This window comes from Asterias rubens, chromosome 5 (genome assembly GCF_902459465.1).
Source record: "Asterias rubens chromosome 5, eAstRub1.3, whole genome shotgun sequence".
Lineage (NCBI taxonomy): Eukaryota > Metazoa > Echinodermata > Asteroidea > Forcipulatida > Asteriidae > Asterias > Asterias rubens.
The window spans coordinates 7,604,436-7,621,542 of NC_047066.1; the positions used below are offsets into that span (position 1 = coordinate 7,604,436).

The window sequence follows — 17,107 nt, forward strand, 5'->3', positions numbered from 1 at the left end:
GTAATTCTACCTTGGCCCCCCAAATCCCTATTTCATCCTTCAAAGACATTTCTGCTTGCACGCACAACAAGATTTTGCATACTGCCAGCTCCAAAGCTATCATTCGTTTTTGTGTACCTCTAAAAAACATGATATATAGGACCTAAATGCAGGGATGAGATTGTTCAGACTTTTGGCTGAATCCAGACTTTTTATGTCGACCTGGTGAAGAAAATCAGACAATATTTTTCTCCACAAATAAAGAAATCCTGCTCATTGGTCTACTTCTCTAGTGCTTTGGATACTGTACCCAAAAGCTCCTTGGAATCTATAACCCCAGGGGTTACCAAACAGTAGAAATGGCATCATTTCAACATACCTTTAGAATTTTTATCCAAGTTTCAGACTTTTTCGTTAGTAATGACTCTCACCCCTGTAAATGTTTTTGCCGTCCTCTACGCAAAGGTTTGCCCCAAACAATGTGACGTAGCAGGACTTTCAATGGTCTAAGAAATTCAAATAAGCAGACACTTGTGACTTTTAGTCATTGTAACAGATATTTTTCCAAAGTAACTCCAAAGATTGCTCACTGCTTATTGATTTTTAACCTGTATGGTGGTCATTGGTCTTTAATAAAGCAACACACGCTATCTTCATCAAAGGACTGCCGCGGCAAATTTCATTTGAGCTGCCCAAAACACACAATTTTGCTGAGCAGCAAAAACAAAACAGGTGACCTGAAAAACACATTGCAGTGCATATTATTTGTAACTGGTATCCTAAGATTCTTTGCTAAGCAGACAAGCAACATTTCTGCTTAGCAACTTTAAGATTAGTTGGCTTCATAAACAATTAATTCGCCACCACGCTAGTTCTTGCCTTCGAATCGACTTTTCAACGGGGGCTCGTGTTTCAGATATTGACTCCCAAGGCTTTGTACGATGCTAAGCATGATTGCCAATTAGTTGACCAATATTATGTCAGAGCCTTATTACACAGTGAGCAGGTTGAATTGAATTTTCTTTGATATTTCCCCCGCTCTTCTTAAAGGATTTGGGTACTTTTTCAAAATGTCCATAGATTTACATTAAACTTACTGGGTTTGAATATAATGATAGTGGAAAGCTTCCCTTCAAATATTACTTACTGAGGTGCTGTAGTTTTTGAGAAATGAGTAAAACAATGTCAAGAAAATACGTTTGTAAATTATTTTCGTGTGAATGTTTTACTCATTTCCCAAAAACTACAGCACCTCAGCACGTAATAATCTGTGAACTTTTAATTGTTGTTTTGTTCAGAAAGTGTCCAATGGCTTTAATAGGAAGCTCAAACTTTTTCTATTGAAGACTTGTGTTTGAACTTCAAACGATCATGTAATCCAGAAATAATGCATCAGAATGCCACTGTTTTACCCAGGACATAGATTAAGAAATGTTGAGATTTCTATTTCGTTGAAGTCAATACTGTATATCACATGTCTGTATATAAAGTGTATTTTCTACACATGTTGTATTAAAGAAATGTACAAAGACTTGAAAGTTTCTTTCTCAGTTGTTGGATGTGTGTAGTTTGGAAATTATTATAGGTATTTTGCCATCATACTGTCGGGTACAAATCTATCAATCGTTTTTGTGTAATTCTACCTTGGCCCCCCAAATCCCTATTTCATCCTTCAAAGACATTTCTGCTTGCACGCACAACAAGATTTTGCATACTGCCAGCTCCAAAGCTATCATTCGTTTTTGTGTACCTCTAAAAAACATGATATATATGACCTAAATGCAGGGATGAGATTGTTCAGACTTTTGGCTGAATTCAGACTTTTTATGTCGACCTGGTGAAGAAAATCAGAAAATATTTTTTCCCCACAAATAAAGAAATCCTGCTCATTGGTTCTACTTCTCTAGTGCTTTGGATACTGTTCCCAAAAGCTCCTTGGAATCTATAACCCCAGGGGTTGCCAAACGGTAGAAATGGCATCATTTCAACATACCTTTAGAATTTTTATCCAAGTTTCAGACTTTTTCGTTAGTAATGACTCTCACCCCTGTAAATGTGTTTGCCGTCCTCTACGCAAAGGTTTTCCCCAAACAATGTGACGTAGCAGGACTTTCAATGGTCTAAGAAATTCAAATAAGCAGACACTTGTGACTTTTAGTCATTGTAACAGATATTTTTCCAAAGTAACTCCAAAGATTGCTCACTGCTTATTGATTTTTAACCTGTATGGTGGTCATTGGTCTTTAATAAAGCAACACACGCTATCTTCATCAAAGGACTGCCGCGGAAAATTTCATTTGAGCTGCCCAAAACACACAATTTTGCTGAGCAGCAAAAACAAAACAGGTGACCTGAAAAACACATTGCAGTGCATATTATTTGTAACTGGTATCCTAAGATTCTTTGCTAAGCAGACAAGCAACATTTCTGCTTAGCAACTTTAAGATTAGTTGGCTTCATAAACAATTAATTCGCCACCACGCTAGTTCTTGCCTTCGAATCGACTTTTCAACGGGGGCTCGTGTTTCAGATATTGAATCCCAAGGCTTTGTACGATGCTAAGCATGATTGCCAATTAGTTGACCAATATTATGTCAGAGCCTTATTACACAGTGAGCAGGTTGAATTGAATTTTCTTTGATATTTCCCCCGCTCTTCTTAAAGGATTTGGGTACTTTTTCAAAATGTCCATAGATTTACATTAAACTTACTGGGTTTGAAGATAATGATAGTGGAAAGCTTCCCTTCAAATATTACTTACTGAGGTGCTGTAGTTTTTGAGAAATGAGTAAAACAATGTCAAGAAAATACGTTTGTAAATTATTTTCGTGTGAATGTTTTACTCATTTCCCAAAAACTACAGCACCTCAGCACGTAATAATCTGTGAACTTTTAATTGTTGTTTTGTTCAGAAAGTGTCCAATGGCTTTAATAGGAAGCTCAAACTTTTTCTATTGAAGACTTGTGTTTGAACTTCAAACGATCATGTAATCCAGAAATAATGCATCAGAATGCCACTGTTTTACCCAGGACATAGATTAAGAAATGTTGAGATTTCTATTTCGTTGAAGTCAATACTGTATATCACATGTCTGTATATAAAGTGTATTTTCTACACATGTTGTATTAAAGAAATGTACAAAGACTTGAAAGTTTCTTTCTCAGTTGTTGGATGTGTGTAGTTTGGAAATTATTATAGGTATTTTGCCATCATACTGTCGGGTACAAATCTATCAATCGTTTTTGTGTAATTCTACCTTGGCCCCCCAAATCGCTATTTCATCCTTCAAAGACATTTCTGCTTGCACGCACAACAAGATTTTGCATACTGCCAGCTCCAAAGCTATCATTCGTTTTTGTGTACCTCTAAAAAACATGATATATAGGACCTAAATGCAGGGATGAGATTGTTCAGACTTTTGGCTGAATTCAGACTTTTTATGTCGACCTGGTGAAGAAAATCAGAAAATATTTTTTCCCCACAAATAAAGAAATCCTGCTCATTGGTTCTACTTCTCTAGTGCTTTGGATACTGTTCCCAAAAGCTCCTTGGAATCTATAACCCCAGGGGTTGCCAAACGGTAGAAATGGCATCATTTCAACATACCTTTAGAATTTTTATCCAAGTTTCAGACTTTTTCGTTAGTAATGACTCTCACCCCTGTAAATGTGTTTGCCGTCCTCTACGCAAAGGTTTTCCCCAAACAATGTGACGTAGCAGGACTTTCAATGGTCTAAGAAATTCAAATAAGCAGACACTTGTGACTTTTAGTCATTGTAACAGATATTTTTCCAAAGTAACTCCAAAGATTGCTCACTGCTTATTGATTTTTAACCTGTATGGTGGTCATTGGTCTTTAATAAAGCAACACACGCTATCTTCATCAAAGGACTGCCGCGGAAAATTTCATTTGAGCTGCCCAAAACACACAATTTTGCTGAGCAGCAAAAACAAAACAGGTGACCTGAAAAACACATTGCAGTGCATATTATTTGTAACTGGTATCCTAAGATTCTTTGCTAAGCAGACAAGCAACATTTCTGCTTAGCAACTTTAAGATTAGTTGGCTTCATAAACAATTAATTCGCCACCACGCTAGTTCTTGCCTTCGAATCGACTTTTCAACGGGGGCTCGTGTTTCAGATATTGAATCCCAAGGCTTTGTACGATGCTAAGCATGATTGCCAATTAGTTGACCAATATTATGTCAGAGCCTTATTACACAGTGAGCAGGTTGAATTGAATTTTCTTTGATATTTCCCCCGCTCTTCTTAAAGGATTTGGGTACTTTTTCAAAATGTCCATAGATTTACATTAAACTTACTGGGTTTGAAGATAATGATAGTGGAAAGCTTCCCTTCAAATATTACTTACTGAGGTGCTGTAGTTTTTGAGAAATGAGTAAAACAATGTCAAGAAAATACGTTTGTAAATTATTTTCATGTCAATGTTTTACTCATTTCCCAAAAACTACAGCACCTCAGCACGTAATAATCTGTGAACTTTTAATTGTTGTTTTGTTCAGAAAGTGTCCAATGGCTTTAATAGGAAGCTCAAACTTTTTCTATGGAAGACTTGTGTTTGAACTTCAAACGATCATGTAATCCAGAAATAATGCATCAGAATGCCACTGTTTTACCCAGGACATAGATTAAGAAATGTTGAAATTTCTATTTAGTTGAAGTCAATACTGTATATCACATGTCTGTATATAAAGTGTATTTTCTACACATGTTGTATTAAAGAAATGTACAAAGACTTGAAAGTTTCTTTCTCAGTTGTTGGATGTGTGTAGTTTGGAAATTATTATAGGTATTTTGCCATCATACTGTCGGGTACAAATCTATCAATCGTTTTTGTGTAATTCTACCTTGGCCCCCCAAATCCCTATTTCATCCTTCAAAGACATTTCTGCTTGCACGCACAACAAGATTTTGCATACTGCCAGCTCCAAAGCTATCATTCGTTTTTGTGTACCTCTAAAAACATGATATATAGGACCTAAATGCAGGGATGAGATTGTTCAGACTTTTGGCTGAATTCAGACTTTTTATGTTGACCTGGTGAAGAAAATCAGACAATATTTTTTTCCCACAAATAAAGAAATCCTGCTCATTGGTTCTACTTCTCTAGTGCTTTGGATACTGTTCCCAAAAGCTCCTTGGAATCTATAACCCCAGGGGTTGCCAAACGGTAGAAATGGCATCATTTCAACATACCTTTAGAATTTTTATCCAAGTTTCAGACTTTTTCGTTAGTAATGACTCTCACCCCTGTAAATGTGTTTGCCGTCCTCTACGCAAAGGTTTTCCCCAAACAATGTGACGTAGCAGGACTTTCAATGGTCTAAGAAATTCAAATAAGCAGACACTTGTGACTTTTAGTCATTGTAACAGATATTTTTCCAAAGTAACTCCAAAGATTGCTCACTGCTTATTGATTTTTAACCTGTATGGTGGTCATTGGTCTTTAATAAAGCAACACACGCTATCTTCATCAAAGGACTGCCGCGGCAAATTTCATTTGAGCTGCCCAAAACACACAATTTTGCTGAGCAGCAAAAACAAAACAGGTGACCTGAAAAACACATTGCAGTGCATATTATTTGTAACTGGTATCCTAAGATTCTTTGCTAAGCAGACAAGCAACATTTCTGCTTAGCAACTTTAAGATTAGTTGGCTTCATAAACAATTAATTCGCCACCACGCTAGTTCTTGCCTTCGAATCGACTTTTCAACGGGGGCTCGTGTTTCAGATATTGACTCCCAAGGCTTTGTACGATGCTAAGCATGATTGCCAATTAGTTGACCAATATTATGTCAGAGCCTTATTACACAGTGAGCAGGTTGAATTGAATTTTCTTTGATATTTCCCCCGCTCTTCTTAAAGGATTTGGGTACTTTTTCAAAATGTCCATAGATTTACATTAAACTTACTGGGTTTGAAGATAATGATAGTGGAAAGCTTCCATTCAAATATTACTTACTGAGGTGCTGTAGTTTTTGAGAAATGAGTAAAACAATGTCAAGAAAATACGTTTGTAAATTATTTTCGTGTGAATGTTTTACTCATTTCCCAAAAACTACAGCACCTCAGCACGTAATAATCTGTGAACTTTTAATTGTTGTTTTGTTCAGAAAGTGTCCAATGGCTTTAATAGGAAGCTCAAACTTTTTCTATTGAAGACTTGTGTTTGAACTTCAAACGATCATGTAATCCAGAAATAATGCATCAGAATGCCACTGTTTTACCCAGGACATAGATTAAGAAATGTTGAGATTTCTATTTCGTTGAAGTCAATACTGTATATCACATGTCTGTATATAAAGTGTATTTTCTACACATGTTGTATTAAAGAAATGTACAAAGACTTGAAAGTTTCTTTCTCAGTTGTTGGATGTGTGTAGTTTGGAAATTATTATAGGTATTTTGCCATCATACTGTCGGGTACAAATCTATCAATCGTTTTTGTGTAATTCTACCTTGGCCCCCCAAATCGCTATTTCATCCTTCAAAGACATTTCTGCTTGCACGCACAACAAGATTTTGCATACTGCCAGCTCCAAAGCTATCATTCGTTTTTGTGTACCTCTAAAAAACATGATATATAGGACCTAAATGCAGGGATGAGATTGTTCAGACTTTTGGCTGAATTCAGACTTTTTATGTCGACCTGGTGAAGAAAATCAGACAATATGTTTTTCCCACAAATAAAGAAATCCTGCTCATTGGTTCTACTTCTCTAGTGCTTTGGATACTGTTCCCAAAAGCTCCTTGGAATCTATAACCCCAGGGGTTGCCAAACGGTAGAAATGGCATCATTTCAACATACCTTTAGAATTTTTATCCAAGTTTCAGACTTTTTCGTTAGTAATGACTCTCACCCCTGTAAATGTGTTTGCCGTCCTCTACGCAAAGGTTTTCCCCAAACAATGTGACGTAGCAGGACTTTAATTGGTCTAAGAAATTCAAATAAGCAGACACATGTGACTTTTAGTCATTGTAAGAGATATTTTTCCAAAATAACTTCAAAGATTGCTCACTGCTTATTGATTTTTAACCTGTATGGTGGTCCTTGGGCCTTTACTCAGCAACACACGCTATCTTCATCAAAGGACTGCCGCGGCAAATTTCATTTGAGCTGCCCAAAAGACACAATTTTGCTGAGCAGCAAAAACAAAACAGGTGACCTGAAAAACACATTGCAGTGCATATTATTTGTAACTGGTATCCTAAGATTCTTTGCTAAGCAGACAAGCAACATTTCTGCTTAGCAACTTTAAGATTAGTTGGCTTCATAAACAATTAATTCGCCACCACGCTAGTTCTTGCCTTCGAATCGACTTTTCAACGGGGGCTCGTGTTTCAGATACTGACTCCCAAGGCTTTGTACGATGCTAAGCATGATGGCCAATTAGTTGACCAATATTATGTCAGAGCCTTATTACACAGTGAGCAGGTTGAACTGAATTTTCTTTGATATTTCCCCCGCTCTTCTTAAAGGATTTGGGTACTTTTTCAAAATGTCCATAGATTTACATTAAACTTACTGGGTTTGAAGATAATGATAGTGGAAAACTTCCCTTCAAATATTACTTACTGAGGTGCTGTAGTTTTTGAGAAATGAGTAAAACAATGTCAAGAAAATACGTTTGTAAATGATTAAAATAATTTTCGTCTCATGAGACGAAAATTATTTTCATGTCAATGTTTTACTCATTTCCCAAAAACTACAGCACCTCAGCACGTAATATTTTCAGGGAAGCTTTCTACTATCATTATCTTCAAACTGTGTAAGTTTAGTGTACATCTGTGAACATTGTGTTTTTTGTCATACAAAAGTTACATAGACCTTTAATTTAAGTATTACAAATTTAAAAAACACAATTAATAACTAAAAGGTTAATTAACTTCCAGGCATCCTTGGGTTTCTAGTAGTTTCAATAATACGTGACCATGCTTAGTAAGCCTAAAGCCAACAATAGCCACGAAAAGAAACACAAATCAGGCAACACAAGAAGTTCGTGTAGCAAATAAAGGAATCAGTACTACCCAGGGCTAGAGCTACTCCAACAACGATTCATTTATAGCCCTAAGTGTTGGATGAGCCGGACGCAATCACAAGTGCTCTGATTTTGCTGGTATCTCACTCTTCAAAATTCGATTGTAAAGACAAATAAATATTTCTACCACATGTGATGTGAATGAGTTTAATACAACAGAAAACGCCACATCGGTATCAATATTATTAACTGTCGATCCGAAAGCATTCATCATGTTGATGAAACGCATGCAAACATTTGTTTCGCAAAAACTACTCGTCATATTTGCGTCTTTTTTCGTCATTGCTGTGACTCACACGGCTGCGCACGACGGAGTGACGTCATGTAACCATCTACAGACGAACGAGTTTTTTCCTGCCTTAAACAAGGAATTGCGCCTTGTTTCATACTGGGAGAAGATAACACGATCGCCTGTCATCTGTGTGAGTTATTGTCACTCTGATCCTAACTGTCAATCGGTGAATTATCACACCAGCAGTCATCTCTGTCAGCTTAACAATGTGACCCGGGCTCAGTATCCTGATGACTTCAAGACCCTCTACGGCAGCTTGTACTTCGATGGCGATGCTAACACAAGTCTACTCTCTCAAGACCCCACACCGTCTGTTGGCACTTCCACACCTTCTGTTGCGTGGACTACCTCAGCACCTTCTACGCAGCCTGACACGACCCTTTCCTCTGCGTCCATCCCAAAACCCTCTACACAATCTCTTAGTGCAACTCTCTTGCCATCTGAGCCTATCAAAACATCATCTGCAGATCCTACCGCCCTTCTCACTACCTTGCTAAATCCAACCACCGTCTCACGACCTTACACATCTCTCTCTTCAGCCATCAACGAAGTACCCAGCAGTACAACTACGGCTGTCACCACTGTGCAACCCGCAGAACCCACTGAGCAGACCACACTAACGGAGACAACTCGGACCCCTTCGCAAAAAACATTCTCTACACCTCCAACCACAACTCTCTCGTCATTGACCACCGAGCCCCTTCACACCGCCAGTTGTACAGGTCAACATTCAAGTGGCGTCTACACAATATATCCTGACGGGTTCAGTGGGGGTCTGCAAGTCTACTGCGACATGGAGACAGACGGTGGAGGATGGATCGTCGTCCAGAGGCGTCAAGACGGCAGCGTTGACTTCAATCGCAACTGGGATGAGTACCAGAATGGATTTGGCGACTTGTCCGGTGAATTCTGGCTTGGAAATGAGAAAATACGCATCTTGACTGAGTCTACTGGATCATGGCAATTGAGAGTTGATTTGGAAAACACGAATGGAGAAAAATCAGTGTTTATATATTCTGACTTTCAGTTGTACAATGATGATACTTTTAGTGTGGGCTCGTTAAATTGGGAAACAAGCATTGCAGGTGACGCCCTTACGTGCAGCAATTATTGCAAATTTTCAACAAGAGACGTTGACAATCTTTATGGAGGTGGATGCCAGCCTACGGGAGGGTGGTGGTTTCATGATTGTCCGGAGTATTCTCTCAACAGTCCTTACAATGACATGGAGTGGATTACCTGGAGAGACGAAAATGATTACCCGTACCCCTTGAAATCTTGCAGCATGAAAATTTTGCCTCGCTTCACCAGTTGTAGCGATATTCTTAGTACAGGTCAGCATGCAAGTGGCACCTACACAATATTTCCTTCTTATTCCAGCAACAATGACCTTGAAGTCTACTGCGACATGGAGACAGACGGCGGAGGATGGATCGTCATCCAGAGGCGTCAAGACGGCAGCGTTGACTTCAATCGCAACTGGGATGAGTACCAGAATGGATTTGGCGACTTGTCCGGTGAATTCTGGCTTGGAAATGAGAACGTACGCCTCTTGACTGAGTTTACTGGATTTTGGCAATTGCGAGTTGAATTGGAAAACAAAAACGGAGAAAAGGCAACGTGTTCGTGTGCGGACGTGTCGGTAATTGGTGAATTGTTGTATGTGATGGGTATTTGTCAGACCACGGCTCAGCCTACGGCTGTAGTAGGGTGGTGGGATAAGTTTTGCTTTGATTTCTATTATTATTATCCTGTCAAATGGCGTACATTGGAAATAAATAATGGTACTGAACCGTTCCCTCTGAAAACTTGCAGCATAAAAATAAAAATACAGGACTAATAGATCGGTTCCCCATTTAAAAATATATTGTGGTTGCATCTTTCATACCTTGATGTTAAAATGTTACCTTTTGGCGATACCATTTTACACTGTCTCACTGACAAAGGCAACTAACATAGTCTCTCACTCATGTCAACCTCGCTAACCGAGTACTGCTCTTTGTTCTACCCTACTACCATTGTTTTGGACACGTCCCCGTTGGTTTTGTACACGAAAGCGAAGCGAGGACATCCTCACTTTGTCAAATACACGGATCCCTTTTGCTGAAATCCTCGGTTCCAAATGTAGACATGCTCACATACACCAACAAGAAGGCGGGATCAATCAAACTTACAGCAAATTTTTGGTTACGCAAACAAAAGATGAATATAAATTTGGACAAATTAATGATAAATTTATGGATCACTATTAATGTTGAAACCCAATATTTGAAGGTGGTGGATATCAATATTAGGGAGGTTAAGATGCACGTTACGCGAGCAAATACGTGTACGTGAACGTCCGAAAATTGTGTTGTTAAAGCCATTGGACCCTTTCGGTAAACAGTACTGTCCAAGGCCCACACTTCGTGTATCACAACTTCTATATCAAATAACAAACCTGTGAAAATTTAGGCTCAATCGGTCATCGGAGTCGGGAGAAAATAACGGGAAAACCCACCCCCGTATCCGCGCGTTTCGCCGTGTCATGACTCTCGATATCGAGCGATATCGAGAATTGATATTGTTTCACTGTTTTCTTAAAAAGTAAAGCATTTCATGGAATAATAATTGTAAGAGAAGTCTTCCACCACTACCTTCTGTAAACCCTGTAAGTTACTTTGAAATCTGTGAACTTTAATTTGTTTCTGTACCGAAAGGGTCCAATGGCTTTAAAACCACACGTTTTGAGCATACGTGAACTTACCATTTTTTCACGTCAGGTACGTACATGCAGACGTATACGTGAGCATGCAATAAACCCAAAGTGGTGACATAACCTATATATAAGCAACACAATTTTCTGACGTTCACGTTCACATATATTGCTCGCGTAACGTACATCAAACCACCGCAACATATCTTTTTGTTGTGGCATAACTTAGTTTGTTGATTGTTATTTTGCATCTCATTGTTAGTGCTGGTAATTTTGATTATTGAAAATAAGTGATAGCTACATTTATTCAACACATTTTGCCGTTATTGAAGAAAACCTATTGTTTATGTTTATTTCTTAGTATTGGCCGCTCAATTTTCGTGAAACGGTGTAATGCGTTTTGTATAGAGCATTGTTCTGATCGTCATAATCAAAACGGTAACCGAGCTCACAATTCGGTTGTCGTTCAGTCTGAAGAGCAGAACCAACGACCAACAACCGAAACAGTTTTTGGTTGGGGTCGCCAAAACGCACTCCTACTGTAGATGTAATTTTGTAGCATTTAAAATAATTGGTGTCTTTAATAAATAATATGTCAAATCTTGTCGGATTGTAATAAGTCTGGACTTGTGAGGTACTGTGTGTTGTACTTTGACAATTGAGTTCATTACTCTATACTGAGAATCAACTCAGATTGAGGGCGCTAACACAACTCTTGTTACTGAGTGGCAGTGTCAGATTATTTTTGGTGTGACTTATTTGCATTATGCATGTTACCGGTACACTTGGAAGAGGGCGTTTAGAAATGCAGCTTGCGATATTTTCACACATATTTCTTAAGATTTTGAGATATACATTGAAATATGCACGATTAACTTATTGTATTCATTCGCCGTTAATCAATGATTGATCCAGAACGAAAACAAATTATAACCTTAAAAGTTATGATTTTAATTTTAATTTATGGACTACCAGATGTTAAAAGAATGTGCGAAAGAACATAAGATGATTAACAAACAAAGACAAAATTTAAATAAAAATAAGAAAATATAGTAAAGGAAATTATTTGTTTTCTTCAAAGACTGGATCCATCAATGATTGTATAATAGTAAGACATTTTGTAGCTAAAATTGTAACAAAGTAATAATTGTTAGTTGATAAAGTGACGTCATTGCTACAGCTGTTAAGTCAGCAAGGTTAGATGAATATTAAAAAGATGAGACTTTGTAGTTTTTTGACAGAAATTGTAACGCTTATGGTGAAGTTGTAGTTTTTTTCCCGAAAACATTATGGTATCAAATTAAAGTTGACATCTAGTCGAATTTTCCTGAATAATTCGAAGTATCGTTGTTCTGCTTTTGGCTCAAAGGTTGGGCCCAAAGCTGTAGAATAATTGCGGAATTCGAAAGTGGGTGCTATTTAGTACGCTGCTCAATATTTGTGTGAAGATATAACGTTCAAAGATGTTAATTCAATGCAAAGATTTGTACGGGGAAAGTTCCACTGGCTGACACTTTTAATGTGAATTAGTTTTATAATTGTTAGAAGGAGTATTTTATGTTTTCTCAGACGCAAAGTGTTTACTTATTTCTGTATGTATTCAATATTGTAAGAGTTGTAACTGTGTATTAGAAATATTGAAGCTTTCAAAGTTTGATTCTTAGTACCTGATAATAGATTCTAACAACAGTTATGACGATTTAAAAAAACAACAATAAGATTCCCTCTCTGTTCCCCCTACCCCCTCCTTTAATTAATTCGAAGCTTCGCTTCAACAAGATTCATCAAACAGTAACATCCATAAACTGTAAGAAACTAGAAACACCAAACAGATGTCTCGTGATGACCAAGAAGGAAGACTCTCAGGTTCATTTGAGAAGCAGATGAATAAGACCAACCCAAACTCCACACCAAGCAATCGAGATACCAAAACCTCGTTATCTCAAAAGATATCCCTCCGCCACTAAATAAATAAAGTCCCGCTCGGTTTGTATTCATTGGGCGAGTGTTTTTGAAGTGTGAACAAAAAGAACAAAGCTACAATTGATAGGTAACCATGATCGAATCGATAGTTTTCAAACACGCGGCAGAAACATTTCGCATCTTGTGTAATATATCCTACCTAATGATATATTACAACCCATTGTGATGAGGTTTAAAACTGTCGAATGTATATCTGGAATTATAATATTGTGATAACACTGTTTACTTTATTAATAAATGTGATTGTAAAATGTTAAAACAAATGCACCAAAGTAGATAATAAAATAGCACAAAATCAAGCTTGTTTCTGATTGTCAGTCAGTATGGTTGTTTCTTGTTTTTGTTGTAGCTATTTGGATTGTTGTAACTATCGTATCGTCATAGGGTATGTTTATTGTATTCATGGCTAGTCATTCAATTGTTTTCCACACTTTCAATTTGATGTTCCACTTTGCATCAATAACGATAAAGTTATAAACAAAGTCGACGATCAAACAGATCTGCGCTCATAACAGTACTCCAATCGACACATCAAGTTATCTTTACCAAATATTACCAAATACTTAGTTTTAAATTGTTATACCTTGGCAGTTTTTTTCTAAACCAGCTGAAATCAAACCCTTTAAAATAAAACCATTCACCCTCTCTGCTCAATTGAATCCTAACCGTTCAATACTAAATCAATAGAGCCTTCATCGAAGTTATTATCTACGCAGGAAATTGGCTTTCCAGCCCATCTTTCCGATCGTTACAGTTTTAAGACTATTTCTGGTGTAATATATGGGGAACAATTAAGGTGTTTAGATGATTATGACCGTAAAAAAGTCAATACTAATATTTAACATCCTGTTTGATGGAGGCAGTGTGAGTTAATTTAATGGCCCGTTGTTTCCACTCGACTTAACACTAATAGCTAGAATCTATAAAGGACGGACAGATTCAGCGAGTGTGCCATTCTAGAAGAGTGTGTGATGCCAGCAACACTTTCAACAACCACAAGAACGCATTGAACTCTGCTCGTTGACATTTCAAAACCCTAAAAACAGGCATTATGGTTTCTCAAAAGATATTGGTCTTTGCCTTCACTCTTTTCGGTTTCAATCAATTAACTGTTGCTGCTTCATCTTCATTTAGCAACTATATAATGATGCGAGAGTTTGTCTCTGCCTCAAACAAGGAACTGCGTCTTGTTCCATACTGGGAGAAGATAACACGATCTCCTGTCATCTGTGTGAGTTATTGCCACTCTGATCCTAACTGTCAATCGGTGAATTATCACACCAGCAGTCATCTCTGTCAGCTGAACAATGTGACCAGGGCTCAGTATCCTGATGACTTCAACACCCTCTACGGCAGCTTGTACTTCGATGCCAGTGCAAACACAAGCCTACTCTCTCAAGATGCAACGCCGTCTGTTGACACTTCCAACCCTTATGTGGGGTGGACTTCCTCAGCACCTTCTACGGAGCCTGACAGGATCCCCTCCTCTGCGTCAACCCCAGAACCCTCAACACAATCTCTCACCTCAGCACCTTCTACGCAGCCTGACACGACCCTTTCCTCTGCGTCCATCCCAAAACCCTTAAAACTTTATCCAACAACCGTCACCACCACTGTGCAACCAGTAGAACCCACTGATCAGACCACACTAACCGATAAAACTCGGACCCCTTCTCAAAAAACGTTCTCTACACCTCCAACCGCAACTCCCGTGTCAGTGACAGAGCCCTGGAAGCTTACTAGCTGTAAGCAGCTTCTTGAAGCAGGTGTTCATGAGAGTGGCGTCTACACAATATTTCCTCTTGAATTCACCGATGGTCTGGAAGTCTACTGCGACATGGAGACAGACGGTGGTGGATGGATCGTCATCCAGAGGCGTCAAGACGGCAGCGTTAACTTCAACCGCAACTGGGCCGAGTACCGGGATGGATTTGGCGACTTGTCCGGTGGATTCTGGCTTGGAAATGAGAAAATACGCATCCTGACTGAGTCTTTTGGACCATGGCAATTGAGAGTTGTTGCGGAAGACCCGTTGGGTAACTATTATGTGTCTGATTATTTCGGATTTAGTATTACAGGAGCCAACTATAATGTTGACTATAGTAGCTACAGCGTCTTAAATGTTGAGAGTAGTACGGGCATTAAAGGAAAGCCATTTTCAACCGCAGACAGAATCAATTATGACGGTTCTGCTGTAAACTGTCCATCGGCACCAGCAGGTGGGTGGTGGTTCGCTGATGACTGTAAGGACAACCTCAATGGTCCATATGAGAGTATTTCAGTGGAGGGGATTCCTTTTTGCTGCTTCATAAGGTTGGGGACATCGGTAGCGATTACATCTTGCCGCATGGAAATCAGGATTTAATCCGTGCTTTGCGTGCTGCACGTTACGCGTACGTGAACGTGACAATTGTGTTTTTTAAATCTCACGTTTTTAGCATACGTGAACTTATCATTTTTAAAGTCATGTAAGCTGTTTAGCAGAAAATACTGCTTGACAAATTTCTCTGCGTAGCACAAACTGAGTGGGCACCAGTCGCAAAAGTGTACACTTTATGAAATGATGGCTGGTAACCTGTTTTTGCTAAGCCAGATTTTTCTGTGCTAAGCAGGTGCTTACAGGCTTCATGAAACTTTGCCCAGACGCCATACGTGAGCATGCAATGAGCCCAAAGTGGTCTGTCGCCTAGAAACAACACAATTTCCTGACGTTCACGTTCACGTTCGCGTGTACGCTCGCGTAATGTCTCATCACCTACTAAAGCCCGGTTCATACTTCCTGCGAATGCGAATGCAAAGCGAATCTTGACGTCACAAATTCGCAACGAACAATTCGCAGCAGTTGAACTCTGCTCTAATCCCTTGCGAATAATCGCTGCGAAAGGAGGGAGTGACGTCAAATTCACGTCAAATTCGCTTCACATTCGCATTCGCAGGAAGTATGAACCGGGCTTTAGTCTACTGTGACATGGAATTAGACGGTGGAGGATGGTCAGTTTTCTAGAACAATGCAGTGTACTGGTGTATGTTGTGTGAATTATGCATTGTGAGTATGCTGAGCTGTAAATTGTAGCATTGAAAACTATTGTAAACAATAAGTAAGTCTGAATATGAGGCAGACTCTTTTCTTAAAACTTTAGGATAAAATTGTTTAAATGTGCATTATAAACTTGTTGTATTTACTAATCAATGATTGATCCAGAATTTTAAAAAAGATATCAGATGTAACGATTTGACCCTATTCCAGACTACCAGTACGATTATAAAGTATTTTTTATAAGGAGAAGAAACAAAAACACACCCCAAAACAAGAAAAATAAAACCATCACAAAATCATAGTGAAGGGAAAGATTTCTGCTGTAAAGACTGGATCCATCAATGACATTTTGTAGATAAAGTTATTACAAAGTAATAACTGTAAGTTGGTAAAGTGACGTCATTGCTATTTGTAAAGTCAGCTAAAGGGTAGATGACTTTGTAGTTTTGGGATAGAAAGTATCATGACTTTGGAGTACTTTTATCATTTTATAGTTTTATCGAAAACATTTTGGTTAAATATTAAAGGTGCCAACTAGTCGAACTGTTTCCGGATAATTCAAAAAATAAAATGTTGGTATGCTTTTGATCAAGGTTTTGATTCCAAAGTGGTTGAACAATTCAAAAGTGGGTGTGTGATATCTTGCGCTGCTCAAACATTTTGTGAAGATAACAAGGTCAAAGGTTTTAATTCAAGGCACCGAGTTACACACAGGGAAAGTTCCACTGGCTGACACAATTAATGTCTTTAGTTATCTTATAAAAATGTAACTGGTTTCTTAAATGCAATGTGTTTACTTATTTCTGTAATTTTTTTAAGTTTTCTTGAATTTTGTTAAAACTCTAAGTAACTTTACTGTGTATAGATAAAACGAGCAGTTATGAACGATTTTAAAGAAAAATTCACAAGAGCAAACACGTGGCGGAACTACTTCTCATGGCGTAAGAACATCTCATAATGATATTACAACATATGGTGATAGGGTTTCAGCTTGTGATCATCACTTCTCTCTATTGTTTATGATTGTGAAAAACAAAGTATTGCATGCACCAAAGT

At 38.2% G+C, this 17,107-nt stretch overlaps 1 protein-coding gene across 1 annotated transcript; it reads left to right on the plus strand.

The window, feature by feature from the left end:
• The first annotated feature begins 14,161 nt into the window (after positions 1-14,161).
• Positions 14,162-15,379, plus strand: LOC117290108 (angiopoietin-4-like). The gene has a single exon (XM_033771361.1). The coding sequence runs from the start codon at positions 14,162-14,164 to the stop codon at positions 15,377-15,379; it is 1,218 nt and encodes a 405-aa protein (XP_033627252.1).
• Positions 15,380-17,107: the final 1,728 nt, after the last annotated feature.